Genomic DNA, 22,088 nt, shown 5'->3' on the forward strand with positions numbered 1-22,088 from the left:
GGTGTATCGGATACTAATACTGGTCTCACAGGGAATGCTCAAAGCAACGACTGTAAGAAGAGTCTCTATTCTTGTACTTAAGGCGGCATTGTGCCTTTTTGTATTTAATTCCGATGCGATTTCTGTGTTTCATCGTCAATGTGAAGGTCCAAGGAATACAATGCACCTGCAGTGGTGTATCGGAAACTAATACTGGTATCACAGGGAATGCTCAAAGCACCGACTGTAAGAAGAGTGTCTATTCTTGTACTTAATGCAGCATTGTGCCTTTTGTATTTAATTCCGATGCGATTTATGTGTTTCATCGTCAATGTGAAGGTCCAAGGAATACATTGAACCTGCAGTGGTGTATCGGAAACTAATACTGGTATCACAGGGAATGCTCAAAGCACCGACTGTAAGAAGAGTGTCTATTACTGTACTTAAGGCGGCATTGCGCCCTTTGTATTTAATTCCGATGCGATTTCTGTGTGTAATCGACAATGAGAAGGTCCAAGGAATACATTGAACTTGCAGTGGCGTATCGGAAACTAATACGGGTCGCACAGGAAAGGATCAAAACACAGACTCTAAGAAGTCTCACTCGGCTTGTACTTAAGGAGTCATTCTGCCCTTTGTATTTAATTCAGATGTAATTTCAGTGTTTCATCGTCAATGCGTATTTCCAAGGAATACAATAAACCTGCAGTGGTGTATCGGACACTAATACTGGTCTCACTGGGAATGCTCAAAGCACCGACTGTGAGAAGAGTCTCTATTCTTGTACATAAGGCGGCATTGTTCCTTTTGTATTTATTTCCGATGTAATTTCAGAGTTTCATCGTCAATGTGTATGTCCAATGAATACATTGAATCTGCAGTGGTGTATCGGATACTTATACTGGTCTCACAGGGAATGCTCAAAGCACAGACCGTAAGAAGAGTCTCTATTCTTGTACTTAAGACGGCATTGTGCCTTTTGTATGTTAATTCCAATGCGATATCTGTGTTTCATCGTCAATGTGAAGGTCCAAGGAATACATTGAACCAGCAGTGGTGTGTCGGAAACTAATACTGGTCTCACAGGGAATGCTCAAAGCCCCGACTGGAAGTAGAGTCAGTATTCTTGTACTTAAGGCGGCATTGTGCCTTTTGTATTTAATTCCGATGCGATTTCTGTGTTTCATCGTCAATGTCAAGGTCCAAGGAATACATTGAACCTGCAGTGGTGTATCGGAAACTAATACTGGTCTCACAGGGAATGCTCAAAGCACCGACAGTAAGAAGAGTGTCTATTCTTGTACTTAAGGCGGCATTGTGCCCTTTGTATTTAATTCCGATGCCATTTCTGTGTTTCATCGTCGATGTGAAAGTCCAAGGAAAACACTGAACCTGCAGTCGTGTATCGGAAAATAATACTGGTCTCACAGGGAATGCTCAAAGCACCGACTGTAAGAAGAGTCTCTATTCTTGTACTTAAGGCGGCATTGTGCTTTTGTATTTAATTCCGATGCGATTTCTGTGTATAATCGTCAATGTGAAGGTCCATGGTACACATTGGACCTGCAGTGGTGAATCGGAAACTAATACTGGTCTCACAGGGAATGCTCAAAGCACCGACTGTAAGAAGAGTCTCTATTCTTGTTGTTATGGCGGCATTGTGCTCTTTGTATTTAATTCCAATGCGATTTCTGTGTTTCATCGTCAATGTGAAGGTCCAAGGAGTACATTGAACCTGCAGTGGTGTTTCGGAAACTAATACAGGTCTCACAGGGACTGCTCAAACCACCGACTGTAAGAGGAGTCTCTATTCTTGTACTTATGGCTTAATTCTGCCCTTTGTATTTAATTCCGATGCGATTTCTGTGTTTCATCGTCAATGTGAAGGTCCAAGGAATACATTGAAACTGCAGTGTTGTATCGGAAACTAATACTGGTGTCACAGGATAGGATCAAAGCACAGTCTCTAAGAAGTCTCACTCTTCTTGCACTTAAGGCGTTATTGTGACCTTTGTATTTAAATCCGATGTAATTTCAGTGTTTCATCGTCAATGTGTATGTTCAAGGAATACATTGAACCTGCAGTGGTGTATCGGAAACTAATACTGGTCTCACAGGGAATACTCGACGCACCGGCTGTGAGAATAGTCTCTATTCTTGTACTTAAATCGGCATTGTGCCTTTGGTGTTTAATTCCGATGCGATTTCTGTGTTTCATCGTCAATGTGAATTTCTAAGGAATACATTGAAACTGCAGTGGTGTTTCGGATGTTGATACTGGCCTCTCAGGGAATTCTCAAAGACCCGACTGTAAGAAGAGTCTCTATTGTTGTACTTAGGGCTTCATTGTGCCTTTTGTATTTAATTCCGATGCGATTTCTGTGTTTCATCGTCGATGTGAAAGTCCAAGGAATACACTGAACCTGCAGTGGTGTATCGGAAACTAATACTGGTCTCACAGGGAATGCTCAAAGCACCGACTGAACGAAGAGTCTCTATTCTTGTTTTTTAGGCGGCATTGTTCCTTTTGTATTTAATTCCGATGCGATTTCTGTGTTTCATCGTCAATGTGAAGGTCCAAGTATTACATTGGACTTGCAGTGGTGTATCGGAAACTAATACTGGTCTCAGAGGGAATGCTCAAAACACCGACAGTAAGAAGAGTCTCTATTCTTGTACTTAAGGCGACATTGTTCCTTTTGTATTTAAATCCGATGTAATTTCAGTGTTTCAACGTCAATGTGTATGTCCAAGGAATACATTGAACCTGCAGTTGTGTATCGGATACTAATACTGGTCTCACAGGGAATGCTCAAAGCACCGACTGTAAGAAGAGTCTCTATTCTTGTACTTAAGGCGGCATTGTGCCACTTTGTATTTAATTCCGATGCGATTTCTGTGTTTCATCGTCAATGTGAAGGTCCAAGGAATACATTGAACCTGCAGTGGTGTATCGGAAACTAATACTGGTCTCACAGGGAATGCTCAAAGCACCAACTGTAAGTAGAGTCTGTATTCTTGTACTTAAGGCGTCATTGTGCCTTTTGTATTTAATTCCGATGCGATTTCTGTGTTTCATCGTCAATGTGAAGGTCCAAGGAATACATTGAACCTGCAGTGGTGTATCGGAAACTAATACTGGTCTCACACGGAATGTTCAAAGCACCGACTGTAAGAAGAGTCTCTATTCTTGTACTTAAGGCGGCATTTTGCCTTTTGTATTTAATTCCGATGCGAATTCTGTCTTTCATTGTCAATGTGAAGGTCCAAGAAATACATTGATCCTGCAGTGGCGTATCGGAAACTAATACTGGTCTCACAGGGAATGCTCAAAGCACCGACTGTAAGAAGAGTGTCTATTCTTGTACTTAAGGCGGCATTGTGCCCTTTGTATTTAATTCCGATGCCATTTCTGTGATTCATCGTCGATGTGAAAGTCCAAGGAAAACACTGAACCTGCAGTCGTGTATCGGAAACTAATACTGGTCTCACAGGGAATGCTCAAAGCACCGACTGTAAGAAGAGTCTCTATTCTTGTACTTAAGGCGGCATTGTGCCTTTTGTATTTACTTCCGATGCGATTTCTGTGTATAATCGTCAATGTGAAGGTCCAAGGTATACATTGAACCTGCAGTGGTGAATCGGAAACTAATACTGGTCTCACAGGGAATGCTCAAAGCACCGACTGTAAGAAGAGTCTCTATTCTTGTAGTTAAGGCGGCACTGTGCTTTTTGTATTTAATTCCAATGCGATTTCTGTGTTTCATCGTCAATGTGAAGGTCCAAGGAATACATTGATACTGCAGTGGTGTATCGGAAACTAATACTGGTCTCACAGGGAATGCTCAAAGCACCGACTGTAAGAAGAGTCTCTATTCTTGTACTTATGGCGGCATTCTGCCCTTTGTATGTAATTCCGATGCGATTTCTGTGTTTCATCGTCAATGTGAAGGTCCAAGGAATACATTGAAACTGCAGTGGTGTATCGGAAACTAATACTGGTGTCACAGGATAGGATCAAAGCACAGTCTCTAAGAAGTCTCACTCTTCTTGCACTTAAGGCGTTTTTGTGACCTTTGTATTTAAATCCGATGTAATTTCAGTGTTTCATCGTCAATGTGTATGTTCAAGGAATACATTGAACCTGCAGTGGTGTATCGGAAACTAATACTGGTCTCACAGGGAATACTCGACGCACCGTCTGTGAGAATAGTCTCTATTCTTGTACTTAAATCGGCATTGTGCCTTTGGAATATAATTCCGATGCGATTTCTGTGTTTCTTCGTCAATGTGAATTTCTAAGGAATACATTCAACCTGCAGTGGTGTATCGGATATTGATACTGGTCTCTCAGGGAATTCACAAAGCACCGACTGTAAGAAGTGTTGTGTCGGTAGCTGGGCCGACACCGTGAAGTTGAGATGGCTGAAAAGGCAAGCTAGACTAACGCAGACGGGCGTGAAGTACTGGAACAGGATACGTAATTAATGTTAGGAAGAAAAGTACGGAGCAGGTTTAATACTTAACTTTACTCATTCCTTGTGGTACATCGATCTTGACGATACACAGAAGACTTTAAGTACAATCACTGTATGGCTAATGGCGCCTTGGTAGTTCGTAGCCATTAACTTAGCTGATGGCTATTCTGTCTCTCGGCTAATGAGAGAGAAAGGCTTCGTACATCTGGTCGGTAGCTAGGTTCTCGTACAACTGGGGCGAGTGCTCTCTCGTATCACGAGACCTGCCTTGGTGGTGGCGCTAGGTCTGCGATTACACAGTGGCGACACGCGGGTCCGACATGTACTAAATGGACCGCGGACGATTTAAGCAACCACCTAGCAAGTGTGGTGTCTGGCGGTGACACCACAAGAAGAGTCTCTATTGTTGTACTTAGGGCTTCATTGTGCCTTTTGTATTTAATTCCAATGCGATTTCTGTGTTTCATCGTCAATGTGAAGGTCCAAGGAATACATTGAACCTGCAGTGGTGTATCAGAAACTAATACTGGTCTCACAGGGAATGTTCAAAGCACCGACTGTAAGTAGAGTCTGTATTCTTGTACTTAAGGCGGCATTGCGCCTTTTGTATTTAGTTCCGATGCGATTTCTGTGTTTCATCGTCAATGTGAAGGTCCAAGGAATACATTAAACCTGCAGTGGTGTATCGGAAACTAATACTGGTATCACAGGGAATGCTCAAAGCACCGACTGAACAAGAGTCTCAGTTCTTGTACTTAAGGCGGCATTGTGCCTTTTGTATTTAATTCCGATGCCATTTCTGTGATTCATCGTCGATGTGAAAGTCCAAGGAAAACTTTGAACCTGCAGTCGTGTATCGGAAACTAATTTTGGTCTCACAGGGAATGCTCAAAGCACCGACTGTAAGACGAGTCTCTATTCTTGTACTGATATCGGCATTCTGCCCTTTGTATTTAATTCCTATGCGATTTCTGTGTTTCATCGTCAATGTGAAGGTCCAAGGAATACATTGAAACTGCAGTGTTGTATCGGAAACTAATACTGGTGTCACAGGATAGGATCAAAGCACAGACTCTAAGAAGTCTCACTCTTCTTGCATTTAAGGCGTTCTTGTGCCCTTTGTATTTAATTCCGATGCAATTTCTGTGTTTCATCGTCAATGTGAAGGTCCAAGGAATACATTGAACCTGCAGTGGTGTATCGGAAGCTAATACTGGTCTCACAGGGAATGCTCAAAGCACCGACTGCAAGAGGAGTATCTATTCTTGTACTTAAGGCGGCATTGTGTCCTTGGTATTTAATTCCGATGCCATTTCTGTGTTTCATCGTAGATGTGAAAGTCCGAGGAATACACTGAACCTGCAGTGGTGTATCGGAAACTAATACTGGTCTCACAGGGAATGCTCAAAGCACCGACTGCAAGAGGAGTATCTATTCTTGTAGTTAAGGCGGCATTGTGCCCTTTGTATTTAATTGCGATGCCATTTCTGTGTTTCATCGTCGATGTGAAAGTCCAAGGAATACACTGAACCTGCAGTGGTGTATCGGAAACTAATACTGGTCTCACAGGGAATAGTCGATGCCCCGGCTGTGAGAATAGTCTCTTATCTTGTACATAAATCGGCATTTTGCCTTTGGAATATAATTCCGATGCGATTTCTGTGTTTCTTCGTCAATGTGAATTTCTAAGGAATACATTGAACCTGCAGTGGTGTATCGGATATTGATACTGGTCTCTCAGGGAATTCACAAAGCACCGACTGTAAGAAGAGTCTCTATTGTTGTACTTAGGGCTTCATTGTGCCTTTTGTATTTAATTCCAATGCGATTTCTGTGTTTCATCGTCAATGTGAAGATCCAAGGAATACATTGAACCTGCAGTGGTGTATCAGAATCTAATACTGGTCTCACAGCGAATGTTCTAAGCACCGACTGTAAGTAAAGTCTGTATTCTTGTACTTAAGGCGGCATTGTGCCTTTTGTATTTAGTTCCGATGCGATTTCTGTGTTTCATCGTCAATGTGAAGGTCCAAGGAATACATTAAACCTGCAGTGGTGTATCGGAAACTAATACTGGTATCACAGGGAATGCTCAAAGCACCGACTGTAAGAAGAGTCTCAGTTCTTGTACTTAAGGCGGCATTGTGCCTTTTGTATTTAATTCCGAAGCGATTTCTGTGTATAATCGTCAATATGAAGTTCGAAGGAATACATTGAACCTGCAGTGGTGTATCGGAAACTAATACTGGTCTCACAGGGAAAGCTCAAAGCACCGACAGTGAGAAGAGTATCTATTCTTGTACTTAAGGCGGCATTGTGCCTTTTGTATTTAATTCCAATGCGATTTCTGTGTTTCATCGTCAATGTGAAGGTCCAAGGAATACATTGAACCAGCAGTGGTGTATCGGAAACTAATACTGGTCTCACAGGGAATGCTTAAAGCACCGACTGTAAGAAGAGTGTCTATTCTTCTACTTAAGGCGGCATTGTGCCCTTTGTATTTAATTCCGATGCCATTTCTGTGTTTCGTCGTCGATGTGAAAGTCCAAGGAATACACTGAACCTGCAGTGGTGTATCGGAAACTAATACTGTTCTCACTGGGAATGCTCAAAGCACCGACTGTAAGACGAGTCTCTATTCTTGTACTGATATCGGCATTCTGCCCTTTGTATTTAATTCCTATGCGATTTCTGTGTTTCATCGTCAATGTGAACGTCCAAGGAATACATTGAAACTGCAGTGTTGTATCGGAAACTAATACTGGTGTCACAGGATAGGATCAAAGCACAGACTCTAAGAAGTCTCACTCTTCTTGCATTTAAGGCGTTATTGTGCCCTTTGTATTTAATTCCGATGCAATTTCTGTGTTTCATCGTCAATGTGAAGGTCCAAGGAATACATTGAACCTGCAGTGGTGTATCGGAATCTAATACTGGTCTCACAGGGAATGCTCAAAGCACCGACTGTAAGAAGAGTGTCTATTCTTGTACTTAAGGCGGCATTGTGCCCTTTGTATTTAATTCCGATGCCATATCTGTGATTCATCGTCGATGTGAAAGTCCAAGGAAAACACTGAACCTGCAGTCGTGTATCGGAAACTAATACTGGTCTCACAGGGAATGCTCAAAGCACCGACTGTAAGAAGAGTCTCTATTCTTGTACTTAAGGCGGCATTGTGCCTTTTGTATTTAATTCCGATGCGATTTCTGTGTATAATCGTCAATGTGAAGGTCCAAGGTATACATTGAACCTGCAGTGGTGAATTGGAAACTGATACTGGTCTCACAGGGAATGCTCAAAGCACCGACTGTAAGAAGAGTCTCTATTCTTGTACTTAAGGAGGCATTCTGCCATTTGTATGTAATTCCGATGCGATTTCTGTGTTTCATCGTCAATGTGAAGGTCCAAGGAATACATTGAACCTGCAGTGGTGTATCGGAATCTAATACTGGTCTCACAGGGAATGCTCAAAGCACCGACTGCAAGAGGAGTATCTATTCTTGTACTAAAGGTGGCATTGTGTCCTTGGTATTTAATTCCGGTGCCATTTCTGTGTTTCATCGTCGATGTGAAAGTCCGAGGAATACACTGAACCTGCAATGGTGTATCGGAAACTAATACTGGTCTCACAGGGAATGCTCAAAGCACCGACTGCAAGAGGAGTATCTATTCTTCTAGTTAAGGCGGCATTGTGCCTTTGTATTTAATTCCGATGCCATTTCTGTGTTTCATCGTCGATGTGAAAGTCCAAGGAATACACTGAACCTGCAGTGGTGTATCGGAAACTAATACTGGTCTCACAGGGAATAGTCGTTGCACCGGCTGTGAGAATAGTCTCTTATCTTGTACTTAAATCAGCATTGTGCCTTTGGAATATAATTCCGATGCGATTTCTGTGTATCTTCGTCAATGTGAATTTCTAAGGAATACATTGAACCTGCAGTGGTGTATCGGATATTGATACTGGTCTCTCAGGGAATTCAAAAAGCACCGACTGTAAGAAGAGTCTCTATTGTTGTACTTAGGGCTTCATTGTGCCTTTTGTATTTAATTCCAATGCGATTTCTGTGTTTCATCGTCAATGTGAAGGTCCAAGGAATTCATTGAACCTGCAGTGGTGTATCAGAATCTAATACTGGTCTCACAGGGAATGTTCAAAGCACCGACTGTAAGTAGAGACTGTATTCTTGTACTTAAGGCGGCATTGTGCCTTTTGTATTTAGTTCCGCTGCGATTTCTGTGTTTCATCGTCAATGTGAAGGTCCAAGGAATACATTACATTTGCAGTGGTGTATCGGAAACTAATACTGGTATCACAGGGAATGCTCAAAGCACCGACTGTAAGAAGAGTCTCAGTTCTTGTACTTAAGGCGGCATTGTGCCTTTTGTATTTAATTCCGAAGCGATTTCTGTGTATAATCGTCAATGTGAAGTTCGAAGGAATACATTGAACCTGCAGTGGTGTATCTGAAACTAATACTGGTCTCACAGGGAAAGCTCAAAGCACCGACAGTGAGAAGAGTATCTATTCTTGTACTTAAGGCGGCATTGTGCCTTTTGTATTTAATTCCAATGCGATTTCTGTGTTTCATCGTCAATGTGAAGGTCCAAGGAATACATTGAACCTGCAGTGGTGTATCGGAAACTAATACTGGTCTCACAGGGAATGCTTAAAGCACCGACTGTAGGTAGAGTCTGTATTCTTGTACTTAAGGCGGCATTGTGCCTTTTGTATTTAATTCCGATGCGATTTCCGTGTTTCATCGTCAATGTGAATGTCCAAGGAATACATTGATACTGCAGTGGTGTATCGGAAACTAATACTGGTCTCACAGGGAATGCTCAAAGCACCGACTGTAAGAAGAGTCTCTATTCTTGTACTTAAGTCGGCATTGTGGCTTTTGTATTTAATTCCGATGCAGTTTCTGGGTTTCATCGTCAATGTGAAGGCCCAAGGAATACATTGAACCTGCAGTGGTGTATCGGAAACTAATACTGGTCTCACAGGGAATGCTCAAAGCACCGACTGTAAAAGGAGTCTCTATTCTTGTACTTAAGGCGGCATTGGGCCTTTTGTATTTAATTCCGAACGATTTCTGTGTTTCATCGTCAATGTGAAGGTCCAAGGAATACATTGAACCTGCAGTGGTGAATTGGAAACTGATACTGGTCTCACAGGGAATGCTCAAAGCACCGACTGTAAGAAAAGTCTCTACTCTTGTACTTGTGGCGGCATTCCGCCCTTTGTATTTAATTCCGATGCGATTTCTGTGTTTCATCGTCAATGTGAAGGTCCAAGGAATACATTAAAACGGCAGTGTTGTATCGGAAACTAATTCTGGTGTCACAGGATAGGATCAAAGAACAGACTCTAAGAAGTCTCACTCTTCTTGCACTTCAGGCGTTATTGTGCCCTTTGTATTTAATTCGGATGTAATTTCAGTGTCTCATCGTCAATGTGTATGTTCAAGGAATACATTGAACCTGCAGTGGTGTATCGGAAACTAATACTGGTCTCACAGGGAATAGTCGATGCACCGGCTGTGAGAATAGTCTCTATTCTTGTACTTAAATCGGCATTGTGCCTTTGGAATATAATTCCGATGCGATTTCTGTGTTTCTTCGTCAATGTGAATTTCTAAGGAATACATTGAACCTGCAGTGGTGTATCGGATATTGATACTGGTCTCTCAGGGAATTCACAAAGCACCGACTGTAAGAAGAGTCTCTATTGTTGTACTTAGGGCTTCATTGTGCCTTTTGTATTTAATTCCAATGCGATTTCTGTGTTTCATCGTCAATGTGAAGGTCCAAAAAATACATTGAACTTGCAGTGGTGTATCAGAATCTAATACTGGTCTCACAGGGAATGTTCAAAGCACCGACTGTAAGTAGAGACTGTATTCTTGTACTTAAGGCGGCATTGTGCCTTTTGTATTTAGTTCCGATGCGATTTCTGTGTTTCATCGTCAATGTGAAGGTCCAAGGAATACATTAAACCTGCAGTGGTGTATCGGAAACTAATACTGGTATCACAGGGAATGCTCAAAGCACCGACTGTAAGAAGAGTCTCAGTTCTTGTACTTAAGGCGGCATTGTGCCTTTTGTATTTAATTCCGAAGCGATTTCTGTGTATAATCGTCAATGTGAAGTTCGAAGGAATACATTGAACCTGCAGTGGTGTATCGGAAACTAATACTGGTCTCACAGGGAATGCTCAAAGCACCGACTGTAAGAAGAGTGTCTATTCTTGTACTTAAGCCGGCATTGTGCCCTTTGTATTTAATTCCGATGCCATTTCTGTGATTCATCGTCGATGTGAAAGTCCAAGGAAAACACTGAACCTGCAGTCGTGTACCGGAAACTAATACTGGTCTCACAGGGAATGCTCAAAGCACCGACTGTAAAAGGAGTCTCTATTCTTGTACTTAAGGCGGCATTGGGCCTTTTGTATTTAATTCCGAACGATTTCTGTCTTTCATCGTCAATGTGAAGGTCCAAGAAATACATTGAACCTGCAGTGGTGTATCGGAAACTAATACTGGTCTCACAGGGAAAGCTCAAAGCACCGACTGTAAGAAGAGTGTCTATTCTTCTACTTAAGGCGGCATTGTGCCCTTTGTATTTAATTCCGATGCCATTTCTGTGTTTCGTCGTCGATGTGAAAGTCCAAGGAATACACTGAACCTGCAGTGGTGTATCGGAAATTAATACTGTTCTCACTGGGAATGCTCAAAGCACCGACTGTAAGAAGAGTCTCTATTCTTGTACTGATATCGGCATTCTGCCCTTTGTATTTAATTCCTATGCGATTTCTGTGTTTCATCGTCAATGTGAAGGTCCAAGGAATACATTAAAACTGCAGTGTTGTATCGGAAACTAATACTGGTGTCACAGGATAGGATCAAAGCACAGTCTCTAAGAAGTCTCACTCTTCTTGCATTTAAGGCGTTATTGTGCCCTTTGTATTTAATTCCGATGCAATTTCTGTGTTTCATCGTCAATGTGAAGGTCCAAGGAATACATTGAACCTGCAGTGGTGTATCGGAATGTAATACTGGTCTCACAGGGAATGCTCAAAGCACCGACTGTAAGAAGAGTGTCTATTCTTGTACTTAAGGCGGCATTGTGCCCTTTGTATTAATTCCGATGCCATTTCTGTGATTCATCGTCGATGTGAAAGTCCAAGGAAAACACTGAACCTGCAGTTGTGTATCGGAAACTAATACTGGTCTCACAGGGAATGCTCAAAGCACCGACTGTAAGAAGAGTCTCTATTCTTGTACTTAAGGCGGCATTGTGCCTTTTGTATTTACTTCCGATGCGATTTCTGTGTATAATCGTCAATGTGAAGGTCCAAGCTATACATTGAACCTGCAGAGGTGAATTGGAAACTGATACTAGTCTCACAGGGAATGCTCAAAGCACCGACTGTAAGAAGAGTCTCTATTCTTGTACTTATGGCTGCATTCTGCCATTTGTATTTAATTCCGATGCGATTTCTGTGTTTCATTGACAATGTGAAGGTCCAAGGAATACATTGAACCTGCAGTGGTGTATCGGAATCTCTTACTGGTCTCACAGGGAATGCTCAAAGCACCGACTGCAAGAGGAGTATCTATTCTTGTACTTAAGGCGGCATTGTGTCCTTTGTATTTAATTCCGATGCCATTTCTGTGTTTCATCGTCGATGTGAAAGTCCGAGGAATACACTGAACCTGTAGTGGTGTATCGGAAACTAATACTGGTCTCACAGGGAATGCTCAAAGCACCGACTGTAAGAAAAGTCTCTATTCTTGTACTTGTGGCGGCATTCCGCCCTTTGCATTTAATTCCGATGCGATTTCTGTGTTTCATCGTCAATGTGAAGGTCCAAGGAATACATTAAAACTGCAGTGTTGTATCGGAATCTAATTCTGGTGTCACAGGATAGGATCAAAGAACAGACTCTAAGAAGTCTCACTCTTCTTGCACTTCAGGCGTTATTGTGCCCTTTGTATTTAATTCGGATGTAATTTCAGTGTTTCATCGTCAATGTGTATGTTCAAGGAATACATTGAACCTGCAGTGGTGTATCGGAAACTAATACTGGTCTCACAGGGAATAGTCGATGCACCGGCTGTGAGAATAGTCTCTATTCTTGTACTTAAGGCGGAATTGTGCCCTTGGTATTTAATTCCGATGCGATTTCTGTGTTTCATCGTCAATGTGAAGGTCCAAGGAATACATTGAAACTGCAGTGGTGTATCGGAAACTAATACTGGTCTCACAGGGAATGCTCAAAGCACCGACTGTAAGAAGAGTCTCTATTCTTGTACTTAAGGCGGCATTCGGCCTTTTGTATTTAATTCCGATGCGATTTCTGTGTTTCAACGTCGATGTGAAGGTCCAAGGAATTCATTGGACCTGCAGTGGTGTATCGGAATCTAATACTGGTCTCACAGGGAATGGTCAGAGCACCGACTGTAAGAAGAGTGTCTATTCTTGTACTTAAGGCGGCATTGTGCCCTTTGTATTTACTTCCGATGCCATTTCTGTGTTTCATCGTCGATGTGAAAGTCCGAGGAATACACTGAACCTGCAGTGGTGTATCGGAAACTAATACTGGTCTCACAGGGAATGCTCAAAGGACCGACTGTAAGAAGAGTCTCTATTCTTGTACTTAAGGCGGCATTGTGCCTTTTGTATTTAATTCCGATGCGATTTCTGTGTATAATCGTCAATGTGAAGGTCCAAGGTATACATTGAACCTGCAGTGGTGAATCGGAAACTAATACTGGTCTCACAGGAAATGCTCAAAGCACCGACTGTAAGAAGAGTCTCTATTCTTGTAGTTTAGGCGGCATTGTGCCTTTTGTATTTAATTCCGATGCGATTTCTGTGTTTTATCGTCAATCTGAAGGACCAAGGAGTACATTGAACCAGCAGTGGTGTTTCGGAAACTAATACAGGTCTCACAGGGACTGCTCAAACCACCGACTGTAAGAAGAGTCTCTATTCTTGTACTTGTGGCGGCATTCTGCCCTTTGTATTTAATTCCGATGCGATTTCTGTGTTTCATCGTCAATGTGAAGGTCCAAGGAATACATTAAAACTGCAGTTTTGTATCGGAAACTAATTCTGGTGCCACAGGATAGGATCAAAGCACAGACTCTAAGAAGTCTCACTCTTCTTGCACTTCAGGCGTTATTGGGCACTTTGTATTTAATTCCGATGTAATTTCAATGTTTCATCGTCAATATGTATGTTCAAGGAATACATTGAACCTTCAGTGGTGTATCGGAAACTAATACTGGTCTCACACGGAATACTCGACGCACCGGCTGTGATAATAGTCTCTATTCTTGTACTTAAGGCGGCATTGTGCCTTTGGTATTTAATTCCGATGCGATTTCTGTGTTTCATCGTCAATGTGAATGTCTAAGGAATACATTGAACCTGCAGTGGTGTATCGGATATTAATACTGGTCTCTCAGGGAATGCTCAAAACACCGACTGTAACAAGAGTCTCTATTGTTGTACTTAGGGCTTCATTGTGCCTTTCGTATTTAATTCCGATGCGATTTCTGTGTTTCATCGTCAATGTGAAGGTCCAAGTAATACATTGGACCTGCAGTAGTGTATCGAAAACTAATACTGGTCTCAGAGGGAATGCTCAAAACACCGACAGTAAGAAGAGTCTCTATTCTTGTACTTAAGGCGACATTGTTCCTTTTGTATTTAATTCCGATGCAATTTCAGTGTTTCATCGTCAATGTGTATGTCCAAGGAATACATTGTGAAGTGGGCTGACAAGGCAGCCAGTCCACAGTGACGGGTAGCCGATAGAAAGTCACGCGTACACACTCACGCCGACGGGCGTCAATTCTGGAACAGGATAACTATTGAATGGTAGCAAGAAAAGTACGTAGCTGCTTTATAATTAACTTTATTATTTGATGACTACAGCATTCTTCTTGAGACATTTATACTATAACTCTCAAAGTAGGTAAGGCTAATGGCGCCTTGCTATTTCGTAGCCATGGACTTAGCAGAAGGCTATTCCAACTGGCTCTCGGCAAATGAGAGGAAGGCTTCGTCCGTATGGTCGCTAGCAATCTCCTCGTACAACTGGGGCGAGTGCTATATCGTCTCTCGAGACCTGCCTTGTGGTGGCGCTAGGTCTGCGATCACACAGTGGCGACACGCGGGTCCGACATGTACTAAATGGACCGCGGCCGATTTAAGCTACCACCTAGCAAGTGTGGTGTCTGGCGGTGACACCACATTCCTCCCCCGCAAATCGGCGAACGGTCGTGAGATAAGGCTTCCGCCCGCCGTGGGGAGGACCCCATGTTGACGTATGCGACGTGGTGGGGAGCCTAACAACAGGCGAGGCTGTGCCACCCGCACCCGGCCATTCGGTCCGAGGGGAGCTAGGAAACGCCTGAAAAGCTAGTCCAGGGTGCACGTCAACATGTGGTGTATGCGCCCGTAAGGAAACATGAGGGGCCGAAGTGTTGAACTCCATTGCGTCGGGGTAGCCGACGCGCGATGACGTCATGTGGTCCGGAGCGGTCGGGAGTTCCATGGCGGAGGACAGCTGGTCACGGGAAGCGATCAGTGGCGCGTGACCCTGGGAGGTGCTTGGCGGCTGCAACGAAGCGTCGAATGCGGGCGGCGCCGGCCGGAGGACCGGCGGCTGCGGCGGCGGCGGCGGCGGCGGCGGCGGCGGCGGCTGCTGCGGCGGCGCGTCGCCATGGGACAAAATGGAAGGCATCGTCGGGAACACCTGGGGATGAGGCGAGCCAGTAGATGGGTCCCCAGGGCGCTGACCGGACGGCACCGTTGCTGAAAGCAGACGGGGAGCGGCAGAACCCGTGCGACGACAGAGGCGCAGCTGATTGAGATGCCGACGCACCTCACCAGAGGCCCCCAAAACCAAATACATCGCGCGGCCGAGGCAGCGAAGAATGCGCCCTGCGAGCCAACGCCGTGAACCGCGATAGTTGCGATAAAATACAACGTCGCCTGGAGCAAAAGCAGGAGTCTGCCGCTGCACAGGAACCTGATGCGGCGGATGCAGCAAAGACATCAAGGTGCGATGAGGACGACCGTGGAGCAACTCAGCCGGCGAGCGACCATCTCGGGGCTGAGAGCGATACGAAGACAAAAAGAGCAACAATGCGTCCTCCCGAGAATGCGACTCTTTCAATTTCAACATCTGTGACTTGAAAGTCCGGACCAATCGTTCAGCGGCACCGTTGGACTGAGGCGAAGACGGCGCGGATGTCAGATGTTGAATACCATTGGCCTGGCAGAATGACTGAAATTCTGCGGACATGAATTGTGGGCCACTGTCGGAAACAATAGTCTGCGGAAGACCTTCAATGCAAAAGAGAGCAGACAACGCTTGGATGGTGGCGGAGGACGTCGTGGAAGACATCCGGACAACAAAAGGAAAATTACTGAAGGCATCGACCAGAACCAACCATCGAGCATTCCAGAATGGACCAGCAAAATCAATGTGCAAGCGTTGCCAAGGGGAAGTGGCTTTTGGCCATGCAAAGACTTTCCGCGGCGGTGCGGATTGTTGTTCGGCACACGCCATGCAAGAAGAACACATATTCGTAATCGCAGCATCGATTCCGAACCAAGTACAGTGCTGACGAGCAAGTTGTTTCGTTCGCACTATACCCCAATGTCCTTGGTGAAGAAGCCGTAAAGCAGAGGACTGTAACGAACGTGGGGTCACGACTCTGGACTGATCATTATCAGAACGCAACAACAAAACACCACGTCGAACAAAAAGTCTCTCCTTGTGAGCAAAAAATCGGCGAACCATCGGATCCTCGATCCGAGACTTTGACAAAGGCCATTGCGTAGCAACAAAACGCAAAACAGTAGCAAGGACAGGGTCAGCAGCTGTGGCTGTAGCTACACGACGAAAATCAATCGGAAACGATTCGACCACTTCATCGGTTTCCGAAGCAATGAACATGCAAGCAAGTTCGGAAGAATCGAATGCTTTATCCTCAGCAACAGGCAAACGGGACAACGCATCAGCGTTTCCGTGCTTAGCAGTGGACCGATACAAGATATCGTAGCGGTACTGCGAGAGGAAAATAGACCAGCGAATGAATTTCTGCGCTGTACGCGGAGGTACAGGCTTGTTCGGATGAAAAAGCGATGTCAAAGGTTTGTGGTCTGTGATGATGGTGAAGTGACGACCATACAAGAAATCATGGAACTTAGTAACACCAAACACGAGAGCCAAAGCTTCCTTCTGTATCTGTGAATAATTTCTTTGCGCAGACGAGAGCAATTTGGACGCAAAGGCAATAGGGCGATCATAGGAGCCAACTTTGTGAGCAAGCACAGCACCGATCCCGAAATCCGATGCAGCTACCATCAACAAAAAGGGGTTTCTGGGGATCGAATGGCGTAAGGCAAGTCTGAGAAAGCAACGCCGATTTCAACTGGCGAAAGGCGCGTTCGCATGCCGTCGTCCAGAGAAACGAAACACCTGTACGGCGTAAGCGATGAAGCGGAGCTGAAATGAAAGAGGCATTGCGCACATTCACTCACACCTTGTGATGCTAAATCGTTTAATGGTCTTGCGACCTCATCACGCAATGCGTGGGGAACATTGCGCGCTCTGAAAAATTGCGGTTCCGCGTTTACTTTCAGTTCCAAATGTGCTTCATAGTTTTTAGCGCAACCTAAGCCCGCTGCAAAAATGTCTGCAAATTCGTCACATACACGAGAAACACTGTCTGTAGGCACAGTCTGATTCACTGATAGGACCTAATTTACTATAGACATGTTAAACAACTGAAATAAATCTAAGCCAAACAAGTTCACTGCCGTAGAAGAACAAAGAACGTAAAATGACACCAGTTTTGTTTGGCCCTTGTATGTGGCAAGAAGGCTGCACTGTCCTAACACAGGTATTGTCTGTCCTGAATATGTGGTTAGCTTAACATTTGCGGAACGCAACGGAGGTTTGCCAGTTGTTTGTACGTTTCGTGATTGAGCAATGAAACTGCAGCTCCGGTATCGAGCTGTAATGGTATCACTTTGCCTTCAAAGTCTAAGTCCACAAAAAGTTTATTGTCCTGCTGATGACAAGAGCGACTGTTTTGTGCAATTGGAACAGACACATGTACAGAATCACTTGCTAATTGACGTGATTTCCGGCGACGTCGACGCACAGTTGTTGTGGGACGAACACAGTCACTGTTAGAGAAAGTGTCACTGGACGAAGTGGAATTAACGACATGAATGTCCATAGGCGAAGGTCCACGAGCCTGAGTGTCCTTGGTTCGCTTCCAGCGCGAAGCAAAGGGCCTGGAATGGTTGTGATTGTCTGAACGGAGCTTTTTCTGGCAAACACTTTGAACATGTCCTTTCTTATTGCAGAAAAAGCAAATAGCTTGGCGTGACGGGCAATGTTCACGCGAATGTCTAGTAGCACACCGCGGGCATGATTTCACTGCATTTGTGTGCTGGCGCGGCACACCTGGCTTAGCGCGCGGCGGCAGCTGTGCGGACGTATGCGAGGGCAGTTGACCGGGCCGCGCAGCTCGAGAGCGCCCGGCGGGCCGGTTAATGTTACACACAGCTGGCGAAGTTTCAAAAGATTCCTGAGCACAGTCAAGTGTGTCCTGTCTATCCAATATGTCTATCACTTGTTGAAGGGAGGGATTAACTAGTTTCAAAATTTGCTCCCGTATGCAAACATCAGAAACGTTCTGTGCAATTGCATCACACACCATTGTATCTGAATAAGAAAGACCACAGTCACATTCAAAGGCACAGTCCCTAGTAAGTCCTTGCAATGTTGCTACCCACTCCCTATTAGTTTGACCGGCCGTACGTTTTGTACGAAAGAACGTATACCGTTTTGCAACCACATTACTGTTTCTTTGAAATAGGCATCTAATGCAGACACAATTTCCTCGTAGGACAGAGTTGCTACGTCTCGTCGGGGAAACAATTTCACTATCACACTGTAGGTGGACACACCGACACAAGAAAGCAGAAACGGCTGCCGCTCATTACCTTGAATTCTGTAGGCAGCGAGGTGGAAGGCGAACTGTCGGGACCACTCTTGCCAGGTCTCTTGGTGCGGGTCGTAGTGCCTAAAAGGCGGTGCAACGGCAGGTTGTTGCTGCGGTAGCGGTGAAGCGGCGGCGGCCGCATCGGTGTGCAGCTCACGTTGACCCTCGACGAGCTGTCCAAGGGCATCCAATAACGCCTGCGTCTGCTGATTCTGCAATCGATAAAATTCGGACAGTACATCTGGCGAAGCCATGACACAAATAAATTAGGGCAAAGCAAAACACAAGATCCTTTGTAGACTCGTCGTCAATGAAGTGGGCTGACAAAGCAGCCAGTCCACAGTGACGGGTAGCCGATAGAAAGGCACGCGTACACACTCACGCCGACGGGCGTCAATTCTGGAACAGGATAACTATTGAATGGTAGCAAGAAAAGTACGTAGCTGCTTTATGCTTAACTTTATTATTTGATGACTACAGCATTCTTCTTGAGACATTTATACTATAACTCTCAAAGTAGGTAAGGGTAATGGCGCCTTGCTAGGTCATAGCCATGGACTTAGCAGAAGGCTATTCTAACTGGCTCTCGGCAAATGAGAGGAAGGCTTCGTCCGTATGGTCGCTAGCAATCTCCTCGTACAACTGGGGCGAGTGCTATATCGTCTCTCGAGACCTGCCTTGTGGTGGCGCTAGTTCTGCGATCACACAGTGGCGACACGCGGGTCCGACATGTACTAAATGGACCGCGGCCGATTTAAGCTACCACCTAGCAAGTGTGGTGTCTGGCGGTGACACCACACATTGAACCTGCAGTGGTGTATCGGATACTAATACTGGTCTCACAGGGAATGCTCAAAGCACTGACTGTAAGTAGAGTCTGTATTCTTGTACATAAGGCGGCATTGTGCCCTTTGTATTTAATTCCGAAGCGATTTCTGTGTTTCATCGTCAATGAGAAGGTCCAAGGAATACACTGAACCTGCAGTGGTGTATCGGAAACTAATACTGGTCTCACAGGGAATGCTCAAAGCACCGACTGCAAGAAGAGTCTCTATTCTTGTACTTAAGGCGGCATTGTGCCTTTTTGTATTTAATTCCGATGCGATTTCTGTGTTTCATCGTCAATGTGAAGGTCCAAGGAATACATTGAACCTGCAGTGGTGTATCGGAAACTAATACTGGTCTCACAGGGATTGCTCAAAGCACCGACTGTAAGTAGAGTCGGTATTCTTGTACTTAAGGCGGCATTGTGCCTTCTGTATTTAATTCCGATGCGATTTCTGTTTTTCATCGTCAATGTGAAGGTCCAAGGTATACATTGTACCTGCAGTGGTGTATCGGAAACCAATACTGGTCTCACAGGGAATGATTAAAGCACCGACTGTAAGAAGAGTGTCTATTCTTGTACTTAAGCCGGCATTGTGCCTTTTGTATTTAATTCCGATGTAATTTCAGTTTTTCATCGTCAATGCGTATTTCCAAGGAATACATTGAACCTGCAGTGGTGTATCGGAAACTAATACTGGTCTCACAGGGAATGCTCAAAGCACCGACTGTAAGAAGAGTCTCTAATCTTGTACTTAAGGCGGCATTGTGCCTTTTGTATTTAATTCCGATGCGATTTCTGTGTATAATCGTCAATGTGAAGGTCCAAGGTATACATTGAACCTGCAGTGGTAAATCGGAAACTAATACTGGTCTCACAGGGAATGCTCAAGGCACCGACTGTAAGAAGACTCTCTATTCTTGTACTTAAGGCGGCATTGTGCCTTTTGTATTTAATTCCGATGCGATTTCTGTGTTTCATCGTCAATGTGAAGGTCCAAGGAATACATTGGACCTGCAGTGGTGTATCGGAAACTAATACAGGTCTCAGAGGTAATGCTCAAAACACCGACAGTAAGAAGAGTCTCTATTCTTGTACTTAAGGCGACATTGTTCCTTTTGTATTTAATTCCGATGTAATTTCAGTGTTTCATCGTCAATGTGTATATCCATGGAATACATTGAACCCTAAGTGGTGTATCGGATACTAATACTGGTCTCACAGGGAATGCTCAAAGCACCGACTGTAAGAAGAGTCTCAATTCTTGTAGTTAAGGCGGCATTGTGCCTTTTGTATTTAATTCCGATGCAATTTCTGTGTTTCATCGTCAATGTGTATGTCCAAGGAATACATTGAACCTGCAGTGGTGTATCGGATACTAATACTGGTCTCACAGGGAATGCTCAAAGCACCGACTGTAAGTAGAGTCTGTATTCTTATACTTAAGGCGGCATTGTGCCTTTTGTATTTAATTCCGAGGCGATTTCTGTGTCTCATCGTCAATGTGAAGGTCCAAGGAATACATTGAACCTGCAGTGGTGTATCGGAAACTAATACTGGTCTCACAGAGAATGCTCAAAGCACCGACTGTAAAAAGAGTCTCTATTCTTGTACTTAAGGCGGCATTGTGCCTTTTTGTATTTAATTCCGATGCGATTTCTGTGTTTCATCGTCAATGTGAAGGTCCAAGGAATACATTGAACCTGCAGTGGTGTATCGGAAACTAATACTGGTCTCACAGGGAATGCTCAAAGCACCGACTGTAAAAAGAGTCTCTATTCTTGTACTTAAGGCGGCATTGTGCCTTTTGTATTTAATTCCGATGCGATTTCTGGTTTTCATCGTCAATGTGAAGGTCCAAGGAATACATTGAACCTGCAGTGGTGTATCGGAAACCAATACTGGTCTCACAGGGAATGCTCAAAGCACCGACTGTAAGAAGAGTGTCTATTCTTGTACTTAAGGCGGCATTGTGCCCTTTGTATTTAATTCCGATGTAATTTCAGTGTTTCATCGTCAATGCGTATTTCCAAGGAATACATTGAAACTGCAGTGGTGTATCGGAAACTAATAGTGGTCTCACAGGGAATGCTCAAAGCACCGACAGTATGAAGAGTCTCTATTCTTGTACTTAGGGCGGCATTGTTTCATTTGTATTTAATTCCGATGTAATTTCAGTGTTTCATCGTCAATGTGAAGGTCCAAGGAATACATTGGACCCTCAGTGGTGTATCGGAAACTATTACTGGTCTCACAGGGAATACTCAAAGCACCGACTGTAAGTTGAGTGTATATTCTTGTACTGAGGGCTGCATTGTGTCTTTTGTATTTATTCCGATGCAATTTCTATGTTTCATCGTCAATGTGAAGGTCCAAGGAATACATTGAACCTGCAGTGGTGTATCGGAAACTAATACTGGTCTCACAGGGAATGCTCAAAACACCGACTGTAAGAAGAGTCTCTATTCTTGTACTTAAGGCGGCATTTTGCCTTTTGTGTTTAATTCCGATGCGATTTCTGTGTTTCATCGTCAATGTGAAGGTCCAAGGAATACATTGAACCTAAAGTGGTTTATCGGAAACTAATACTGGTCTCATAGGTAATGCTCAAAGCACCGACTGTAAGAAGAGTCTCTATTCTTGTACTTAAGTCGGCATTGGGCCTTTTGCATTTAATTCCGATGCGATTTCTGTCTTTCATCGTCAATGTGAAGGTCCAAGGAATACATTGAACCTGCAGTGGTGTATCGGAATCTAATACT

The 22,088-nt window shown here is 44.1% G+C and overlaps 1 protein-coding gene across 1 annotated transcript in view; it reads right to left on the minus strand.

The window, feature by feature from the left end:
* Positions 1 to 4,338: 4,338 nt before the first annotated feature.
* The window catches only part of LOC126416530 (uncharacterized protein K02A2.6-like), an 88,856-nt gene continuing 71,106 nt past the window's right edge, over positions 4,339 to 22,088 (minus strand). Inside the window, exons 2-3 of the mRNA XM_050084277.1 lie at positions 15,247 to 15,822; positions 4,339 to 4,352 (exon numbers count right to left, since the gene is read on the minus strand). Of these exons, the coding sequence (XP_049940234.1) occupies positions 4,339 to 4,352; positions 15,247 to 15,822 (590 nt within the window). The remainder of the gene's footprint in view (positions 4,353 to 15,246; positions 15,823 to 22,088) is intronic.

This window comes from Schistocerca serialis, chromosome 8, assembly GCF_023864345.2.
Source record: "Schistocerca serialis cubense isolate TAMUIC-IGC-003099 chromosome 8, iqSchSeri2.2, whole genome shotgun sequence".
In the NCBI taxonomy this organism is placed as follows: domain Eukaryota; kingdom Metazoa; phylum Arthropoda; class Insecta; order Orthoptera; family Acrididae; genus Schistocerca; species Schistocerca serialis.